Here is a 19989-nt window from a genome sequence, read left to right on the forward strand (position 1 = left end):
GAGACTCTACTCGGTACGACTTTATCACTATAAGAAATAACGCCTTTAGTGGCAACAAAAGTCACCACTAAATCTCCAAAAGTCGTAGCAAAAGACATTTAGTAGAGACTGGGGGTTCGTTGGTGTTACAACCGTAACTAAAGGTTACTTGTAGCAACATAAAAGAGTCGCCACCAAAAGCAGCCTTTTGTGACGATTTCCCTAACTACAAAAGATTTTCTACATCGCCACAAAAAATACTAGGCAAGGTGTCCACCAAGAGGTTCACCACTAAATAAAAGAATTTAGTAGCGACCCAAGGTCGCCACAGAAAATGACTAGAGGCGACTTCACCTTGATACAATAGGCAATTTAAATATAGAGGAAATACACCTTTAGCGGAAACTTATAGTCACCACTAATATTAATATTTTTGATAAAAAATTAATATAAATTTATTGTACAATTATTTCTTAATACAAAATTTAATGTCTTCAGACTCTTAATCAATAATTCTCCATCATTTAAAGGACCTTTCCTTGTAAAGAACAAAGTAAAAGAGTTAACATAAATGTATTACAAGTTTCTTACGCACAACTACACCGTACACATGGATAGACACATCCAATGTTGCAATAATTCCTTAAACAAAAGATAAACAAAGCAGTTTCTTATCAAATATTCACATAAATAACTAAATTTTCTTTTCTTCTTTTTCTTGAGTTCACTATAAGTTAAACATTCAAAAAAAATGTCGAGAGTGCATTGTAAGCTAGATATTCTTGTACAATCCAACTCAGGGAAGCTACAAAGAATAGATCAATATCGAAAGGTACATTTTCTAATACTTCTAATTGATGGTCACAATACTTCTCAAAGAAAAATTGCCTAAAATTAAAACTTGCAAATCCTATCTTATTCACTTCTACTGAAAATCACTTCCAAAATGTCCAACACAAAATCATTTCACCTAGGAAAATCAGACTCATATATGGGTGCGACAACATTTTTGAAGAGTCTGAGCAACTTAGCAGCTTCATTTCGAGCTTGTTGAACCAAGGTTCTTGCATCAACTGAAATTGAAAACATTTTGAAACAAATTATAGAATTAGAAGCTTTAGAAGGAGCTATGCGTTCATATTCACATATTGACAGTAATATGAACCATAGCTAAATAAACCTAAAATACAATAAATGGATAATTTCTTAAACTCAAATTGTCCCTAATTAGTTCATTAACCTTTAACTATAGCCTCAGTAGAAAAGCATTCTCTTTTGGGGATAGGTAACGATACTAAATGAGGTTAATAGGCATCCATACAGGAAAGTTAAGGGTGCAAGTTTTCACATTTCTTTCAACAATTATACACTATCACAAAAAGGACGATATATCGATATGTTCCCTTGCTTCCAGAGGAAAAGGTAGATAGATATAAGATGAATCTTTATTAACTGGTAGTTTGTCAAGAAAATATTAAAACATTATTTTCCGATCTACTTGAACCCCATAAAGATTGCAAACCTGTCATGCCAGTAGCCAATAATTTTTCTAGTATGCGAATTATGAGTTTCTCCATTTACACATATCAGGTACATGTAACATTTTTATAACCATGAGGTATATGTAATATGTTTCTTAGCACTCTCAACATTTTAGGACATATGAACATGTTTGACACCATTCCAATTCTATTCAACTTTCACAAGATTCAAGAGCTCATATTCATTAACTTATTCGATTTCTGAATTGATCTAATGGTTTCTCTTGATAATTTTTTAGATTATTACTTCAATAGTTTCTTCCATTACCATCAAATAATTTAAATATAAATCAAATTAGTGTATTACAAAAACAATAACAACAAACCCAGTACATTCCCACATAGTGAGGTCTGAGGAGGGTAAAATGTACGCAGTCCATACCACTACCTCGAAGAAGTAGAGAGGTTGTTTCCGATAGACCCCCGGCTCAAGATATGCTACTACACTAAACTAGAATATTTAGTTAACAATTAAAGCAACAAGAAAACAGACAGTAATTCTCTTAAAACTAAATGAACTGACATAGTGCACTCTTTATTTGGAAAAACACAAGACACAGAAAATTTGGAGAATCCTTCTAAACTGTGACAAGACTATATATCAGGGTCATTGAATTAAACATATTGATTAAACAGGCTTAATTTAGAGACAACACTATAATTTCAAATAACCAGAAAACCATTATAGACACTAAAAGTACAGAAAAATTTCAGACTATAAGTACAATTTATCCATTAAATGAGCTGACCCAATGCAGTACTTAATTAGAATAACACTGAAAATTTGGAGAATCCTTCTAAACTTAACAACATACCTAGTAGATCTCATAAAGTTGGGTCTGGGGAAGTAGAATGTAAATCTCATACCACCTTACGCCTACCTAAAAAGGTAGAGAGGCTATTTCCTAGAGACCCTCAGTTCAAGGAAAAGTAGTCCAAAGCAGTCCCAAACGAGGGGAATAATACTACAGCTACTAGTATGGACAGATAACAAGATAACACACTACTACCTACTAACACAACAAGATAACACACTTCTACCCCAAACTTGGGTCCCTAATACATGTCCTCCACAACTTATATATATATATAGGCCATTGAATCAACATCAAATAGGCCTAATTCGGTGAGCTGAAGTTGCACCATGTCGTAAATCACCCCTCGACAACCAAACTCTCACACCTTATTACCAGAAAAATAAGAAAATCACTCTAAATTGTTGAGTACTATATTAGGGACTTTAAGTCAACATCAAACAGGCTTAATTTAGAAAATCCAAAAAAAGTACAAGAAAATAAAAATTACCAGCAGAAGAACCCACAAATAAAATCTTGTTAACAGAAAATTTTCACATGTCCATTTACAAACAGCAACCACATCCTTAACTTCTTTAAAACCAGCAATATAAGGTTTTCCAGTTGATCTCCCCACACCTCTCATATCAAACGCCAAAGCTTTATACCCTTTTCTTGATATCCAATTTGCTATTCACCTCTTAATAGACATCAACAACTACCTAACCTTGAATAAGGATGGGTTATATCCTCGATGAGCTAAAGTTGTCTTATGTCCTACCTAATCACCTTACTCCAGTACTTTTTAGGCTTACCTCTGCCTTTCCTGAAGCCCTCGACGGCCAACCTTTCACACCTCATTACTAGAAAAACAAAAAAATCCTTCTAAACTATGAATAAAATATCAGGGCCATCAAATCAACATCAAACAGTATACATCAAATGGGCTTAATTTAGAAAAATAAAAACACCAAAAGTCCAAAATCCAGCAATTTCCATATTTTCTTTTTTCAGCTATCTTAGAATAGCTACTAAAGTTACTACAAACAGTCTACACTTAAAAAGAAAAAGGATAGCAACAATAGCCAACACATACAAAGTTCATCAAAATAATTAGGAAAGACAACAGTGAATTGATTACATGTAAGGTGACGATCGCATTAGAAGGAGGCGAGGGGACGGCACCGGCGTTGGTGATGCGTTTCTCCGACTGGTTTGGCGGTGGTGGCTCAGATTTGAAGCAACGACGATGACTAGGGTTAGGGTTTCGTTGGTGGTGGAGAGGAGGAAGGGAAAGGGGTCGTGTGGTCGCCGACCGGCGGCAGCCATGATGGAGAGAGTAAGAGAGATAAAGAGAAGGTAGAGAGAAAGATAGAGTCAGCTGGTGAGGAAAAAAATGAATTAGAGTTTAGGTTAATTAGGATAAAAGGAAACAAAATAGTGATGGGGATTGATTTTGATTAATGGAGATTAAAGTAATTTTAAAAAAGGGTAAAAAAAATAGAATAATATCAAATTGGCTAAAATTGATATTAATTAAACACAAATTGGCTAGAAATTAAATAAACTTGGAAAATTAGATTAAATTAGGTTGCTATTTAAATATAATAATATAATAAGATGAGCTATTAAAATAGGCAACGCAGGTAAAATTAAGATTGCGTAAAAAGAAAAAAATTAGAAAATAGTCATCAATAATGAATTAGTTGCAAAATAATAATAATAATAAAAATAGTAATAATAATAATAATAACAATAATTAATAAAAACTAGATAATGTATTAGTTGAATTAATCTTGGCTCATGTATGATGTGCATAGTTGAGATTCTTTCACTAATTTTTTTTAAAACATTTAAATTTTTTCTTCATCTATTTGAAAAAGAAATAAAGGAAAAATAATGGACTTTACCTGAAAATGAGGAAAACAGTCGAGCAGCAGCAACCGACGCGACTCCAGTAGGCGGAGGCACCGGTGCAAAACTATCTCTCTATATTTTTGGAGTCTCAATCAGAGCTCTTAATTTGGAACCCTCGATTGAGCTTAATGGGGTTTTGGATTGTCTATATATAAAATATATATCCAAAATATATTTACAAATAACTTAATTTATTTTTTGAAGGAAAAAACAACGCAAAATGAAAATTTGAACTTATGATTTGGTTTACTTTTAAAACGTTTTGGGCTTTTAATTTATATCATTAATTATTCTATATTTTTATTATTATCATAAATAATTTTTATTTGTAACTAATGTAGTAAAATATCTCGAGCTGAGAGTCTTATCAGAAATATCTTTTTACCCTACAAAGATAAAAGTAATATCTACGTACATCATACACTCCCAAACATCATTTGTGGAACTACATATCCAGTCAGAACCCTCTATAATGTCACCTCATTATAACCACAAAAAAAAATTCAATTTACCTATATAAGTGGAATGAATAACAAAATAGATGTATTAGTGGCGACAAAAAAGTTGACCACAACAGATCTACCTTTAGCAGCAATTAAATCGCCACAAAAGACTTTTAGTAACAACAACTCATCCGTCTCCACTAACCCAAATTTTATTGGAAAAATTACTATATAGTTGTGGCAACCTACGCATAGTCGCCAATAAATATGTCACTATTAATGGCGACTTTAACGGTCGCCCCTAAATCTTTTACCTTTTGTGGCAACCTTTATATGTCACCACAGAAATCCTAACTTTTATGGCAACTATTTGTGTCGCCATTGAAAGTCGTCATGGACTCCCAATTTACCATGAACCTAGGCTCTGATACCAACTTAACACGACCCGCCCTGAGGCCTTGTTATAATGGGCGTCTCAAGTCTAACCCCGAGTGGAGACCACCCTCATTACCCAACCCAACCTCCAGCTGCCTGCCCTGAGTCAGCTGAATTCTAAGAATGTAATAAGATAGTGTAATAGCTCATGTAAAGTCTCTTATATAAGATCATAACCGATACCAAACAAAATGAGTCTAACCGTCCCATACCAATAGTCCAACCATACCAAACCATACCAAAACCAGGGCCATAACCAAGGATGTTCCCTAAAGATAATATAATTAATCCCAAAATGAAATAAGAAGAACAACCAAAATCTCATCCAATGATATCATCCCTTCATCTTATTCTAATGCCAAATCCAACATTAATATCGATCTCGCCCATTCCAACCCATAGAAGTACCACAAAGCCTCAAACCAGAAGAGTAATGAAATCCAGTTGGGATATGCCCCCAACCATAACCAAAACCAACATCCAAAATAAAACAAAAATATCTAAGAATGTCCATAACATGAAATAGAGCCTTCCAAAAGGATAAAATCTCACCACTTCAGTCCAAATGCTATCCCCGAGTAAATCACTATGTAGGAGGAGTAGAATAGTCAATTCCTGCATAGCGTGTGTTGCGGCAGCCGCCAGCAGACGGGTTTAGCGAGTGACCGCTAACATAAGAGGGTAAGGATAAAATAATGTCATTTATAAAACCAAGTAAAACCATTCATATACACACAACCATACATATATATATAACCATGTCGATAAAAGGGACCGGATTGAGCATGCCTTTTAAAACCTTTACCTAAACTGTGTAGCTTTGCCGTTCTAAACCACCCACAGGCTATATGGGTTCAGCTCCATATTCTGAAAGGGCCCAGTGTGTATAGCCGAACGACTAAGGAAGAAAACCTTGGGATGACTAACACATCTTCCAAATATAGTGTGACATCATGCATACGGCTACCAAGACCAACCTCATATTGTCAAATATGAGTTTTCAGTTTTGGTCCCCTCGGGACCTCCACCTTCGACGGTTTTGCTACACACCCCACCATTATTGCCCAATAAAAACCAAATTCCAAATAACCAAACCCTTTTCCATTTATTAGTTATCCAATGCCATTTATATTGGTATCTTCATTCGATCCTTACTTGCGAGTATCATCCATAGCCAACCATTTATAGGTTTAAGGGGACATTCAAGTGCCCTTCTATTTACTATATTAAACCACTTGGGTTATTCCATGGGCTCCTCAAGCATAACCATTAGCCATTTACCATTCCAAGCAATTTAAACCATGCATAATTCCTTTACCAAGTTTTAAAACAAGTAAGAGTTCTATTAAAAGTAGTCAATGCAATGAACATATCTTTATAAGCATTTTGTCAAACACATTGGGGGCATAATATGACCAAAACCAATTCCAATTACCATTAAACCATTACCATGCAATCCAATTATCCAAGACCACCATTAATGCATATAAAAACATAAATAAAACAATGGGAAACCATAACCAACCATTTAATATCAAAACCCCCAAATCATATTTGAAAATCAAAATCATACAATCAATGAAGTCATGAAAACATTCATAAAAACCATGTATTTAGATAAAATTAACAATAAGTGAAGATAACATGGCTTAAACCAAGATTATGATGGAAATAAATCCCCAAGACAAGCCCCAAATCAATCCTCTACTTAAAACCTTAGCTTCCCTTACCCAAAAGCTTTTGAGAGAATTTTAGAGTGTTTAGAAAAGTTTCTAAGTGTTAATGAATGAAATAATAGGGTAATAACCTCCCAAGTAGGTTAGAATTCATGGGATCCTATTAGGATAAGTGGAAAAATATCCAGAATACCCCCACTTAAGTTGTACCAAAATCTTGTCACACGAGTCGTACTCGCCAATACGACTGGTATCCTCTACTTGTATCCTGACCTTAAGCCTTAGAGCTAATATTGTCTAGCATACGACTCATCCAACTAAGTTGTATTGATAGCATACGATCTGTGGCCTTCATCTGTACCCCTGGCAGATTTAAGATTAAGGAAGATTCAGACATTGTCCACCATACGAGTCTATGGTACGGCTCGTACCCTGGCTTACAGCTCATGGTGAGACACTCGTATGCGATCCAATCTAAGTAACCAAGTCTAAGATTAAGTTAAGGAACCAAACACCCATGGCCACCAATATGACTCGTACCCTAAGTCGTATCTATTCCAGTAAACCAAAATACATTCCACCAACCAACACTAGTCAGCATACGACTGTACCATACTATTCGTACCCTAACATACGGTTAGTACCCATGAGTTGTATTGGGTCTGGAGATTAGATTTTTAGGAAATTTTCTAAGGTCCAGAAACCAAGGTGTTTCATTATATATAGCATACCAAGTCATAGAAAGAGTCATAGCAACCATTCTTAAAGCATTCATTCATGAGATATGGAGTGAAGAACTCTCAACTTTTCACCTTACCAATTTTTAGAACCTTAAACTTCCCTGTTACATTAGCCAGGGGACCTTAACCTTAAACCAACTCAACTAATTCAACAAAATTTATTAGGCATGGGACTCAAACCACAAGCTATTTATTGGACTAGGCACTTGAACCTAGTCATTCCATTGGGTGAGGGACTCGAACCACAATCCATTCATTAGACTTGGGACTCTATCCACTAGTCATTTCATTGGACAAGGTACTCAAACCAAAAGCCACTTATCGGACTAGGGACTGAACCGCTAGTCATTCATCGGACTAGGGACTCAAACCACTAGTCATTCATCGAACTAGGGACTCAAACCACTAGTCATGCATTAGACTAGGGACTCGAACCACTAGTCATTTCATTTCCATTATTAGATGACATTTGAACTCTTAACCCATTTTAGTTCATGCATTAACATCCATTCAATTCATTTTACATTTAAAGGCTTGAAATATTCACCCACATTAACACCATACAGGACCATAAGGTCTTCATGGGAGTGTTCATCGATTAACCACTTTATTAGGCCAATGCCTTCATTCAATTCAGATTATAGCCTTTCTATACCATACTCCAATTCCACACACATTTTAAGTTTATGTTTAGAAAAATAAACCCCTTTTCTTATCCATCAACCAATGCGGTCATAATTTAACTAATTATATGGCTAACAATATCATTACAATACTATTTATCAACTGTTGATACTTATTGGGACATCACACTATCTAAAGTCATAAATTAATCCATTACATGATTAACAAGGTTCTTACCAACTATTGACCAAGCATTCATATACATATGACTCACTACATGGCCAACAATGTCTTTACCAGCCAATTATCAAGTATTCACATTTATTATAACAATATCATATCCCATTCATGTTCACTAGACCAATACCATAGTTCAATATACCATTAACATGTGACTAGACATTTCATACATTTTCACAAACACTTTGTGTGCATACCTTATCAAGGCCAAGTTCATGGTAGAATTCATTAATATTAGGGTTAATCAAGACCCATTTGTTAAACCACATACAACAAACACCCATATATGCAAACTGCTACCAATATCATATATAATCATAAGTCTAAGCAAGAGCAAACATTATTCATCATTTGACAATAAAAACCCTTTTTCATTTGATTTTAAAATCACCACATACACTTACTAATTCTCCAAGTGTGAAATACATTGTATTTGAGTTATTCAACAAGGAAGAGAGATACATGCCTTATACAAGTTAATTTAATTAAGAACTTGGTACCTCTCTTGTCTTTAGATGAAGCCTATTCAAACCCTAGCCTCCAATCTTGTTTCAAGAACTTTTAAGAGTGTTTTAGAATGTTTAATCCACCACACAAGTGTTATGAGAGGTTAAGATGACTTATATAATGAGGGGACTTAGGGTTTTAGGTCTAGAAAATGACCACAAGGCCCTTAGTAAAAATCTAGAAAATGAGCTCGTGCAAGGGTACGACTCACTTAAGGAACCGTACCCTAGGGTACGAGTGGTACCCTAACTCATACCCTAGGATTCACCTAGGTCCCATATAGTGGTTATGGAACTACTACACACCCTTGAGTCATATCCAAAGGTTAGGACTTGGACCCTAATCCATACCCATGACCTGTACCAAAAATAGTCAACTTTTGATCAAGTGCCAAGCACCTACGACTCACCTAGGTGCGACTCGTACCTTATTGTACAACTAAGGGAAGTTCAATTCGTATTATGGATAGTATTTTACCCTCCTAGGCTTCTCAAGGTATGATAGGGAAGGTGAAAAAAGGTACGGCTCGTACCCAACGGTACGAGTGACACACCTAATAGTACCTTGGTCAGAATGCACTATTCAAGAGAGTTTTCCTAAGATCCAAAGCCTAGGTATTTCATAATAAGCACAAGTAATAATTATTAGACATTAATCTCCAAATCAGGTCAACAAAATTATTTGAGAATCCTATTTTCTTCAACACCGTCATTAGAAACATTCATGAAACCCTATCACAGGTTTTTTCCATATCCAACTCGATAACAACATTAGCAGGATTTCCTCTTTTATTAATATCTATAATAATATCCTAAGCCAATAATACATTCTCTATAATGCTTCTACCTTTGACAAAACCTTATTTGCTAGGGGAAATAATCTTAGGCAAATGCCTTCTATCCTATCATGAAAAATTCTGGATAGAATCTAGTTGACAAAATTACTCAAGTTGATTGATCTCAAATCTGAAAATATTTGTACTTTAGATTTCTTTAGAATCTAGACTAAATTAGAGTGCGTAATGAATTTGGGAAGAGAATTATCAGAGAAAAAGTCTTGAACCATTCTAACAATATCACCTTCCATTTAAACGACATCAGGAAGACAGACATAAAAGGAAGATTAGCCCTTAGTGAAGTAATCTAGAAAAATATTGAGATTTTTCATGGCATATCCTAGAATCTCATGGACTTGCATGGAAAGTCCTTAGAACTTTCTAGAAGTGTTCTAGAAAGGGACTTACTAGCAAATATACAGGGACTTTATAATTATTATTATTATTTACATATGTCCATAGGTGAGTAATATAAATAGAGGGACATTCATTTGTAATACTATCAAGCAAAATCTTTCAAGTCTCGAGCAATATAAAAGCTTCTTTTAAAATTTTCTTGTGTTTTTCTCCAAATTAGCATTTCTTTAGTGATCTAGCTTTAAACGGCTACTTGATCTTGCAAGATCGTGAAAGATTCAGGAGCAAATTGTTAAGTGCCGCACGGGTACTTAGTGGAAGTTCAAGTAGGTGACATTTGTGACTTATTCTTAATATTTTAAGTCAAAAGTCATAAGTTAGGATTTCGAATTTATAATTTTTTAACTATTTTTAATATTCTAACTTAACATTAAATGCTTATAAACAATTTTTAAATTTACCCAAATACTTTAAAATGCTTTTAAAAATAAAAATGGCTTAATAAGCTATACTTATTTTGTCAGGAATCTATGCAGAGGGGTGAGCAATAATTTATTTATCAATCAATGTTTTGGGTAAAATTCTGATATAGCATACTTATTCCCTTAATTATGAGTTTCATAGCAACAGTTTCATAATTACATAATATAACAAGTTGTATTTTGTATTTTTATAAATTATTGCTACAAAAATACAAATATATATGATTTTTAGTGTTTTTATGATCGATATGTATTTTGTATTTTTGCAAACTGCTGCTACAAAAATACAAATACATATGCTACAAAATGTAATTTGATAAAAATATTGCTATTTTTTGTAATTCAATACTTAAATATGTTACTTTATGTATTTTTTTCCTTCTTTTTAAATCTGTTGCTCACGTGGCTTTGTTTTTTAACTTCAAATATTCTTTATTTTTCTTTGAAATACTACTTTTCTATTTTGTCCTCATTAAGTAATTGAAAGAGTTTTTGATTTTGCACGAAAATAAAGAGATTGACATAAATCATTTTAGGATATGTAAGTCTTGTGGATACGTTAGAGGTGCAAAATGCAAGTTACTTATTGTAAGAAATTCATTAAATAATATAAATATATATTACTTTCGTTATTTTTACTTGTCCGCTATTAACTTGACACATCTCTTGTGAAGCAGAGATTAATCTTAGCTCCAGTGTGTTCGGGCATATTAATACTCAACACAGTGTTTAATAAGAGCCAAGTATCTAAACTAGTTTTGATGGCTTAGATTGATTTTTGCGACATGATTAGTAAAATGGTAAAACAAACATTTGACCACAAAATGTATATCATTGGCAGTTAGACCTTCTTTGTACTGCATCTATCAATTTATACTAATATATCCTCATTTCACATATTTTAAAGATGATTATTAAAAATACTCGATATTCATGCAACAATCCTACACTTGTTTTTACAATAGTTCTACAATATTCCAGCAAAAAAATTTAATATATTGTTACAAAAAGGTCCTTTTTAGGGAAAAAAAGATGCTGTAATATTCTAAATTTTATTTGGCATAAATCCACTTCAAGCTTCACTTGTGTTTCTTCCTAGAACTGAAGAAGATTGGCAAAAATCTTCTTGTTGTCATTGGACAGCCAAAGAAGTGGATGAGATTTTGGCAATTCTTTTCTGCAGTTTCATCACCCTCAGATGTACTTATATGACTCAAGTAGGTCTTACCCTCATTTATAAAGCAGAGTTGCTGCCACAACAGCGCACTTAAACTTATCTGGATAGAAACACTAACAATAAACAGGTAGACCAGTACAAGTCCTCTCACGGGTACAAATGATGCAAACTCCAGAAATGCAAGTAACACATCTTTCAAGGTTCTCAAATGCAGCTTTTGACCCACAGCTCCATTGAAAAAGTGAATTGGTTTGTCGCTTAGTGGTGGCCAAAAATGAAAAGCTGCATACACAGAAATGATGGACACATAAATTGTGCTAATGATTGCTGAAATCAGGAAAATGATGAAGCTCCTGTGGTTTGTTGCACCAACACAATTGCCAATCTGTTGACAATAAAGAAGCACTCTCATTACCCTATATAATTTGAGCATCTTTTTTCTATATAAATTCTTTCAGTTGTTAGGCATAAAAAATCACTGCAAAAAAAAAAAAAAATATACAAGAAGTTTCTCATAGTTGACTAGCAAACAACCCAATACCAAGAGCTGATAATCAGAATGTGATAGCATGAAGGAGCTCCCAGTGAGGGGTCAATATTTCAATAAAATACAGCCAAGGACCGCCAAGTTTAATTTTATGAAATCTACTCAAGAGTTGGGTATAGAGGAGCATGAATGTCTACTTAGGCATGCGTATAAATTCAGATGCAGAAAAGAGCTAGACGGCCCAATAAAAGATTAGATAATTATGAGTGGGAGCCTGGTTGAAGCTGCACGTGAGTTGGGACTATAAAAGGAAGAATAGGCTCGTCGTATAGGAGGGTTATGCTAAGACTTGCGTTATTTCTTTGTTTAGTTTTGTGAAACTTTTCTAGAACCTCCCTTTCTATTTTGCTCTTTTGGTTACATGAACAAGCTTGTAAGCTTTATTGATCAATAGAATTCTTAGTTTGTTACATTTAATCTAAAGAAACAAGACACTTTGGTAGCACTCCCTCTATTAGTTTTCCCTTTAGTGGGGATGGTGGTGGGAGTGGGGAAGCCGGGGTAAAGTTTACAGTGACAAATCTCAATCTTGATAATATCAAGTCAAAGATAAGATTTGCAAGTGAGGTTTAAGATACTGCATTTTGTTTGCAAATGTTGTAATATATTAATATCAGTCTTACTTAAGTCCATGGAAATTAAAGACTTCACACATCAGGCCTCCAACAAAAATTGAAGAAACAACTAAATTACTTATATGATGTTTAGGGAAACACTCGAGCAGTCAACATGAAATGCTGACTGAGAGAGAACCCACTCCAATTAGCGAAATGCTAATTGGGAGAGAACCCACTCCAATATTTTTCCTAAAATATTACCGATTGAAAAAAAAAAGACATTTTGGAGATGCTGACAACCCAATTTTCTAGAACAAACAAATCTTTAGAGGCTTCATTCTCGGTTGAAGTCCCAGAAACATGATGTCACTTTCTCCTAATCTAAAATTTCACAAATTTCATTTTGTTGTTTCTACTGAAAGTGGGTAAATTCAAACGGGTAACATTCTAAAAGATAAACATCTCCTAGAAAAATGCAGAAGAACAATGAGAACTTACAAGTGGGCAATGATGATCCATGTCCAGTATACACATTCCACAAGAACGACAATGGCGTGCCCTAGGAGACTTTGGCTTTGAACAATACTGACAAAAAGTATAATCCTCAAGCCCACCTTTCTTAACAGCAGGATAGCTACCCCAAAATATGTCTGGTGGAGCACCAGCTGAACGAAATGCAGCAAGGCCAAATGTGGACAAGGTAGAAATAGACAACGCTACAGCAACTGAAGAGTGAACACTACCGCAGAAGTAACTGATTGAAAATACTATAGGATAAATTGCCCAGACACCAGCACCTGCACTACCCAAAAGAAGAAAGAAACAATCAAAACGAAAAGCTAAATGAACTTACAGTATTATATAGCAATAAATTGAGATTAAAGCAGCAAACAAGTATTCATATGTTTCTTTTGCAACAAGGTACAAGAAGATATACACAAAGAGAAATGAATCAGAAACATTAAAATCTCTAATTAGGAAATAATTGCATTCTATATTATAAGAAGCAAGATTTTGATGCATCCAATGGACAGGAATAAAAAGGGAATTTCAATTAGAAAAAGGAGGTAAACAAGCACCATAGCCTAATGTGTATAGAACAAACTAAAATGATTGCATTTGCAATGTAATTATACATCCATCATCCTTAATAAAAGTACCACTTGCAATACGAACATCTAGTAGTTTTCACATATAACCTAGTTTTCTGCAGCTTCCAATGCGGATGAGCTTCAACATATTCACGGACGGTATTTCACTTGTTTGTGGTTAGCACTAAGAAAAAGTAGTAGAGGACAATGCTGGTTGCTATAAAGAGAATACCACTTTTAATGCAGAGTGATCATACAAACAGCAAACACTTATACATAGGTGAATCTAAGGGAGGGAGATGGTACAAATACCCAACACCTATGCAGAGGTGCATAAAGCCAACAAGATTACATGAAAAAAAAGGAGTATGGCTTCTTGAAACCGGAAAGGTTAGAATTTTCAAGTGATTTCTTTGTACAATTGCACGTACTACTGCCAGACACAAGAAGCTCCAGAGGCTCCCAGTTTATACTTGTTATTCCAATCCACATTTCCTTAATACTTGATCTGTATTAGTTTTCTTTTGCAAGTTGTTACCAAACGACTTCTGTGTGTCTTGCAAATATAAGTGTATAAACAAAACGGTTACACCAACATGGACAAATAACTTGCCAGTATGATTGTAAGATAAAGCAGTTTTACAAATCTAAATATAATAACTATGCATAATACTTGAGCACTGAACCTAGCATTTTCTGTTATTAATTCTAAATAAAGTACCTACCAGTTTAATCTGCATTTGACTAGAATCCACCGTATTGTCACAATATAGATAGTAAATCATTGCTTAGGCTTCTGTAAGCATGAGTAAATGTTAAAGTGTACATATTTATTTTTAATAAAATTGACCATTAAGTGGACTGCAACCTTCCAATTCCTACATCACTTAGCAATTCATGTTCCAATGAAATATCTCCCCAGATGTATCAGTTTGATCAAAATCATCATGAAAAACTAATTCTTTCAAAATAATGTTCTTTTAGATTGTGGATTGTGGATACACAATAAAGATAGCTTAGTCATAACATTCCTGGTGGTTTCTTGTGATCTTATGTGAAGTGATTCAAACATCATTCAAAATACATATAGGCAGTGCATACTTGACAGTGTCCAACATTGGAACACCTTGTTTTCATAATAGTCTTCCTGTCTCTACAGATCTACATTCTGCAGTCAAACTTTTGATCTTGCAATTCTATCCCGTTAGTAACTGATCTAAAAAAGAAGTGGAAAGATATATGTTAGGTCAGTATTTTAAGAGAAGTCTCAACATCCTCACCAAGGATAGAATAACATAAGCGGGCCCAATGTCCATGCTAGAATATGAGTAGGAATAGAAGTAGCATATAGAATCCTACTTTGAAAAGGACTATAATGTAGTGTGCTATTTGGAAAGGATTAGAATATAGTATCTATAAATAGGGTCTCATTGTAATAATGTAGTTACAAAATTCAATAATATTCTTCTATTATATTTCTCACATGATGTCAGAGTCTCTATGATCTGGGTAGAGAATCAAGGAGCTTCCGCTGCTGGCAGGCGGCTATAACCCCATATATGCCACCCGTCTGGCTAGTGATCATGTTACAAAAGATTGGGTCACCGTGCTTCTTTCCGGTGACTACTTTCTCATATCTTTGCATAGCACCGTGCATCTTCCGACTACATTTTCATATCTATTTTCCGTAGCGCTTTGCATATTTGAGGTGACTACCTTCTCATATCTAATTTGCATAGCACCGTGCATCTTTCCGGACTAGTTTCTCATATCTGAGTTGCATAGCACCACGCGTCTTACTGGTGACCCTCGGATCTAATTTGCATAGTTCCGTGCGTCTTTCCGGTGACTCCTCAGATCTAATTTTTGTAGGGCCATGCCATTATGCCGATCCTACCCATATAGTTTCTCTTTTTCAGTAGGGTCGTACCGTCATTCCCACCCTACCCATATAATTTCTCTTTTTCAGTAGGGTTGTGCCGTCATTCCGACCCTACCTATATTATTTTTCTTTTACAGTAGGATCGTGTCATTATTCCGACCCTACTCATATAATTTCTCTTTCTTGGTAGGGTCGCCCTATCATTCCGACCCTACCCATATAATTTTTTCCTAGATTGTGACCACTTTTCATCCATCAAATCTAATAATCCACAACGTGAGCATGTTTCGCCTAGTTTTTCTGTGACTTTCTTGTTCAAGATCTACTCATCTGTTGATTTCGAGATGACCCATATATTCTATACCAATTTCTGGCAACATTTACTACTTTTCCGACCAATTTTTCAGTTTGTTCCTTTTCAATTGAGGTCTCCCGAGCGTCTAGAGTAGTCATTACCAGTTTTCTTACAAATATCTTTTTTGACTTGCAGTTTTCTTACAAATATCTTCACCAAGTCTCTCACTGGTTCTCGTATTACTTACATCCATAACAAGCTTGGCACGTATGCCTCGTATGCACCAGCTTGAGGGGAAGTGTTAGAATATGAGTTGGAATAGAATAGCATATAGAATCCTACTTGGAAAAGAATTGTAATATAGTGTGCTATTTGGAAAAGGATTAGAATGTAGTGTCAATAAATAGGGTCTCATTGTAATAATGCAGTTACAAAAATTCAATAATATTCTTCTATTATATTTCTCACAGTCCACATAAGCATATACAAAGTTGCTAGTTGAGTTTGAAAAGTTGTGTAAAGACTGCTGATCAGCATTTCGTCAAACATACTTCACATATAGGAACGGAAGACTAAACAAGAAGCTGCACGTATTTGAACTATGAAAACTCCAGAACATACTCAAAATATAATCTTATTTTGATTAATAAGATTTTTGGAGAAGCCAACTAATCAGCAATAATCTTATTTTGATTAATAAGATTTTTGGAGAAGCCAACTAATCAGCAAGAAGAAAGTGTCAAATGTGGTACAAATATGTACAAAATAGTTCCTTTTTTAGTCATATTAGGAATTGAGAAGGTCTAAAAATTTAATTAATATCATTAATGACTTTCATTTTTTTCTCCGAAAATTCAAAAGAGTAACCATTTTAATTCCATCCTCTGCTATCTATTGCTGTATCTTGAGAGCATCTGTTGTGAATTGGCCACGAACTGAAAAATGATATTGAGAAGGAGAAGAGATAAAAATTGGCTTCATTTTTCAATGATAAGCAGAAACACTGCTTCCTCCTCTTCCACACCGAAAGGATAGGAATCCCTGCTAGCACTTTATGGACACTTTCTCTTCCTCTGGTCAAGCTGGCTCTCGCTTTCTACAGTATGATTTTGTTCTAGATTTCATTTCTTTGTGGGAGAACTTTATCGGCGTTTTAGGAATAGCTTAAACAAAGAAGAGTCTGGTACGGTCCAAATTCATGCACGGTCTTGCCTACATTATCCACCTTATAACCAGAAATAGTTAAGACCAATGGATTCTTTGATGATTTGCAGAAACTGTGTTACCCTCTCCCATGGACATATCACCAAAACAGATTAGCTTTTACACTATGTTGCTCGGATTCTTCTAAATTCTTGCTGCACCTGTGTCAATTCGACACGATTTGGGTGTGGGTGTGGGATCCGCATCAAATTTGGTCAACCTAACTTACTAGTGCTTTGACTACACTATCTACACCTATGGAAAAGAAGTATAGGTTGATTGGGTATTCATACTCTGATACATACCCCGCACCTAGAATTTATGAGATAACGACTCCAACCTCTAGATACTCACCCACATAACCCGCACCCGTATCTGAGCAACATAGCTCTTTCATAGGGGACCTATGCAGAAATGTGTCAAACAACTCAAACAGACAGAGACTCCACCAAGATCATTCCAATCTCTTAGTCGATCAGGAATTGGTAGAGCACAAACTCCGCTTATATAACTTTATATACACAAATGTATGAAGGATACATTAGTCTGCTCCTTCCCTGATGGAATTGGAACCCCTAAAAACATGGAAAAGGGAGAAGGGACCACGGACAAGAGGGGGTGGGGCATCCTGGATAAACATAACCATTATGGAAACACGATAATCTGTAGTGCGACCCAGCAATATTCAAGAAAGTGGGAAATGCAGAACTATATGGCTGAGAGTAGTATTGAGTTCATACATCGGACACAGTAATATGGTCTTTAGGTTGAGGAACTTTCTATTAAGTTGTTTAAGTTCATGGGTATCAATGTGAAATCACACTGCCACACTTCTGATCAGAACAAATTATGAATGAGATGCTCACACTAATTCCAGTAGAGACCAAAGTTTCCAGCATCAAGTTGTTATAGTGAATCTAGCTACTGATCAAATCTTAGCAATCACATCTGTCATATTATTAACCATACCAGCTCCATCCACATATCTGCTAACAACTACTATGAGTAGGAGTAAAAAAAGTATAAATAAGCATATTAGATAAAGAGAAAGAGAATGCTATGAGCATATATAACTCAAACATAGTTGTTCAGAATTTTTTTTAACCACAATAGCAGGAGTACTATAGATGTTTGATCACTTACATATCACAATTAGCATAATGACAACAAGCACACCAACAAAGCCGCGATCACGCAAGCGTCTCCACTTAAAGTTCTTGTTCTCAACTTCAACTGCATTCTGGTTTGTTATTGCTCCGCACCAGAAACACTTGAAAGAAGGTGCATATGGCGAAACAAGTAAATGAAGTCCACAACCCCAACATGTCGTCTTGTAGTCCTCAATAAGAGCTGTCACATAGTGGCCTCCCTACATAGTAGTAAATGAATAAATAACTTATATTTTTAGCTATACAGATTCATGCATGCCCAAAATTTTTAAATGAATAAAATGAATAAACTATTCTATGTATTTATTTCCTCAGGTGACAATCGGCATACCAAGAAATGATCTATTTAAAAATTATTCTTTTTTGATAATTGTGGTGTCCGGCCAACTTGCATGCACCTCGACTAATTTCACGGTATACCTGCCACCTACCACCAAAAACAGATATCAGGTAAGACCGCATGGTGCTCAATCCGACTTCATTGAACCACTAGGCGACACCCTTGGTTTATAACCCAAAATATGAAGAGAGACAAAGATGAGAGGCAAAATAGGAGAAGAACATTTCATCTTTACAGTTTTCAGCATAGCTTCTCTTTGCTCCATTGATGCTTTAAACAATTCTTCTTCTCCCTTCCAAAATTCTTGTAATTTTACTGATTCCCCCTATTGTTAACAGCTTTAAAAACTACCAAACATGCAGCTTTCTGTACAGAAAAGAGACCTCAACGGTTACCTGGAAATTCTCTTTTTCTAAAAAGGCCAGTAGTAGACTCGAGATCTCCCACGCTCCCATCCTACATTATTTCAAGTTATTCATGAATTTTAGTACTTAATCAGATACAAATCGATTTCCAAAGGGACATTCACTTCTGCAAATGTTGTGCCAAGACAGGCCTCACTGTTTCCCACACCAATTTCGTTTATGAGTACCAATGAAGTATCTTGGTAATTAAAGTGTACAATGGAGATCCTTATACTTTCTATATAGGTGAGTCTCAAATGAACCTTCCTTTGCTTAGTTTGATGAATCATCTAGACTGATTTTTTGAAGTATTGTCGAATCATTGGAACTGACATTCCAAAAAAGGTAGGATAAAATATATATATATATAATACTAACTAGAGGCATAATCCACTATTTGGATCATATATATATATATATATGTATGTTCTACTTTTAGTTTTTTTGCTGGAATATCCTACTTGATACTTGTCATATATATTTTAAAATGAATTTCTCATAAATATTATAACCACAAAACAATAATATATATACTCTCATAATTGTTAATTCCCTCATGTCCGCCACCAGAACTTAGTTCAACTGGAAAATATTGACTTGGGTTACAGGATTGAATGTTGTGCAATCCCACCTAAGCAGGGACGGATCTATTAAGGTCCGTGGGGTGGCACGTCATACGCAAATTTCGACGGAAACTCAATATATATAGTTTTATATATATATACAGATATAGTTAAAAATTAAGTCTGTCACC

General features: G+C 34.9%; 1 protein-coding gene and 1 long non-coding RNA gene across 2 annotated transcripts; both read right to left on the reverse strand.

Moving 5' to 3' along the window:
• Positions 1-636: 636 nt before the first annotated feature.
• LOC107857579 lies at positions 637-3764 on the reverse strand. Its single transcript, XR_001670906.2, has 2 exons — positions 3456-3764; positions 637-1052 (listed from the first exon to the last, which is right to left on the reverse strand). It is a non-coding gene; the product is annotated as an uncharacterized LOC107857579 (long non-coding RNA).
• Positions 3765-11429: 7665 nt separating this feature from the next.
• LOC107860849 (protein S-acyltransferase 11-like) lies at positions 11430-19562 on the reverse strand. The gene is made up of 4 exons (XM_016706328.2): positions 19227-19562; positions 18466-18691; positions 13350-13648; positions 11430-12132 (listed from the first exon to the last, which is right to left on the reverse strand). Exons 1-4 carry the CDS (start codon positions 19284-19286, stop codon positions 11650-11652), a joined length of 1068 nt encoding a protein of 355 aa, XP_016561814.2. The 5' UTR covers positions 19287-19562; the 3' UTR covers positions 11430-11649.
• Positions 19563-19989: the final 427 nt, after the last annotated feature.

This window comes from Capsicum annuum, chromosome 2, assembly GCF_002878395.1.
Source record: "Capsicum annuum cultivar UCD-10X-F1 chromosome 2, UCD10Xv1.1, whole genome shotgun sequence".
Lineage (NCBI taxonomy): Eukaryota > Viridiplantae > Streptophyta > Magnoliopsida > Solanales > Solanaceae > Capsicum > Capsicum annuum.

Coding starts and splice junctions, on each gene's coding strand:
- LOC107860849 (XM_016706328.2), bottom strand. CDS start 19,286: ATGGGAGCGTGGGAGATCTCGAGTCTACTACTGGCCTTTTTAGAAAAA. Junction 13,649..18,465: donor CATTATGCTAATTGTGATAT/GTAAGTGATCAA, acceptor TGGGTAGTGCAG/GTGCTGGTGTCTGGGCAATT. Junction 12,133..13,349: donor TGGATCATCATTGCCCACTT/GTAAGTTCTCAT, acceptor TATTGTCAACAG/ATTGGCAATTGTGTTGGTGC.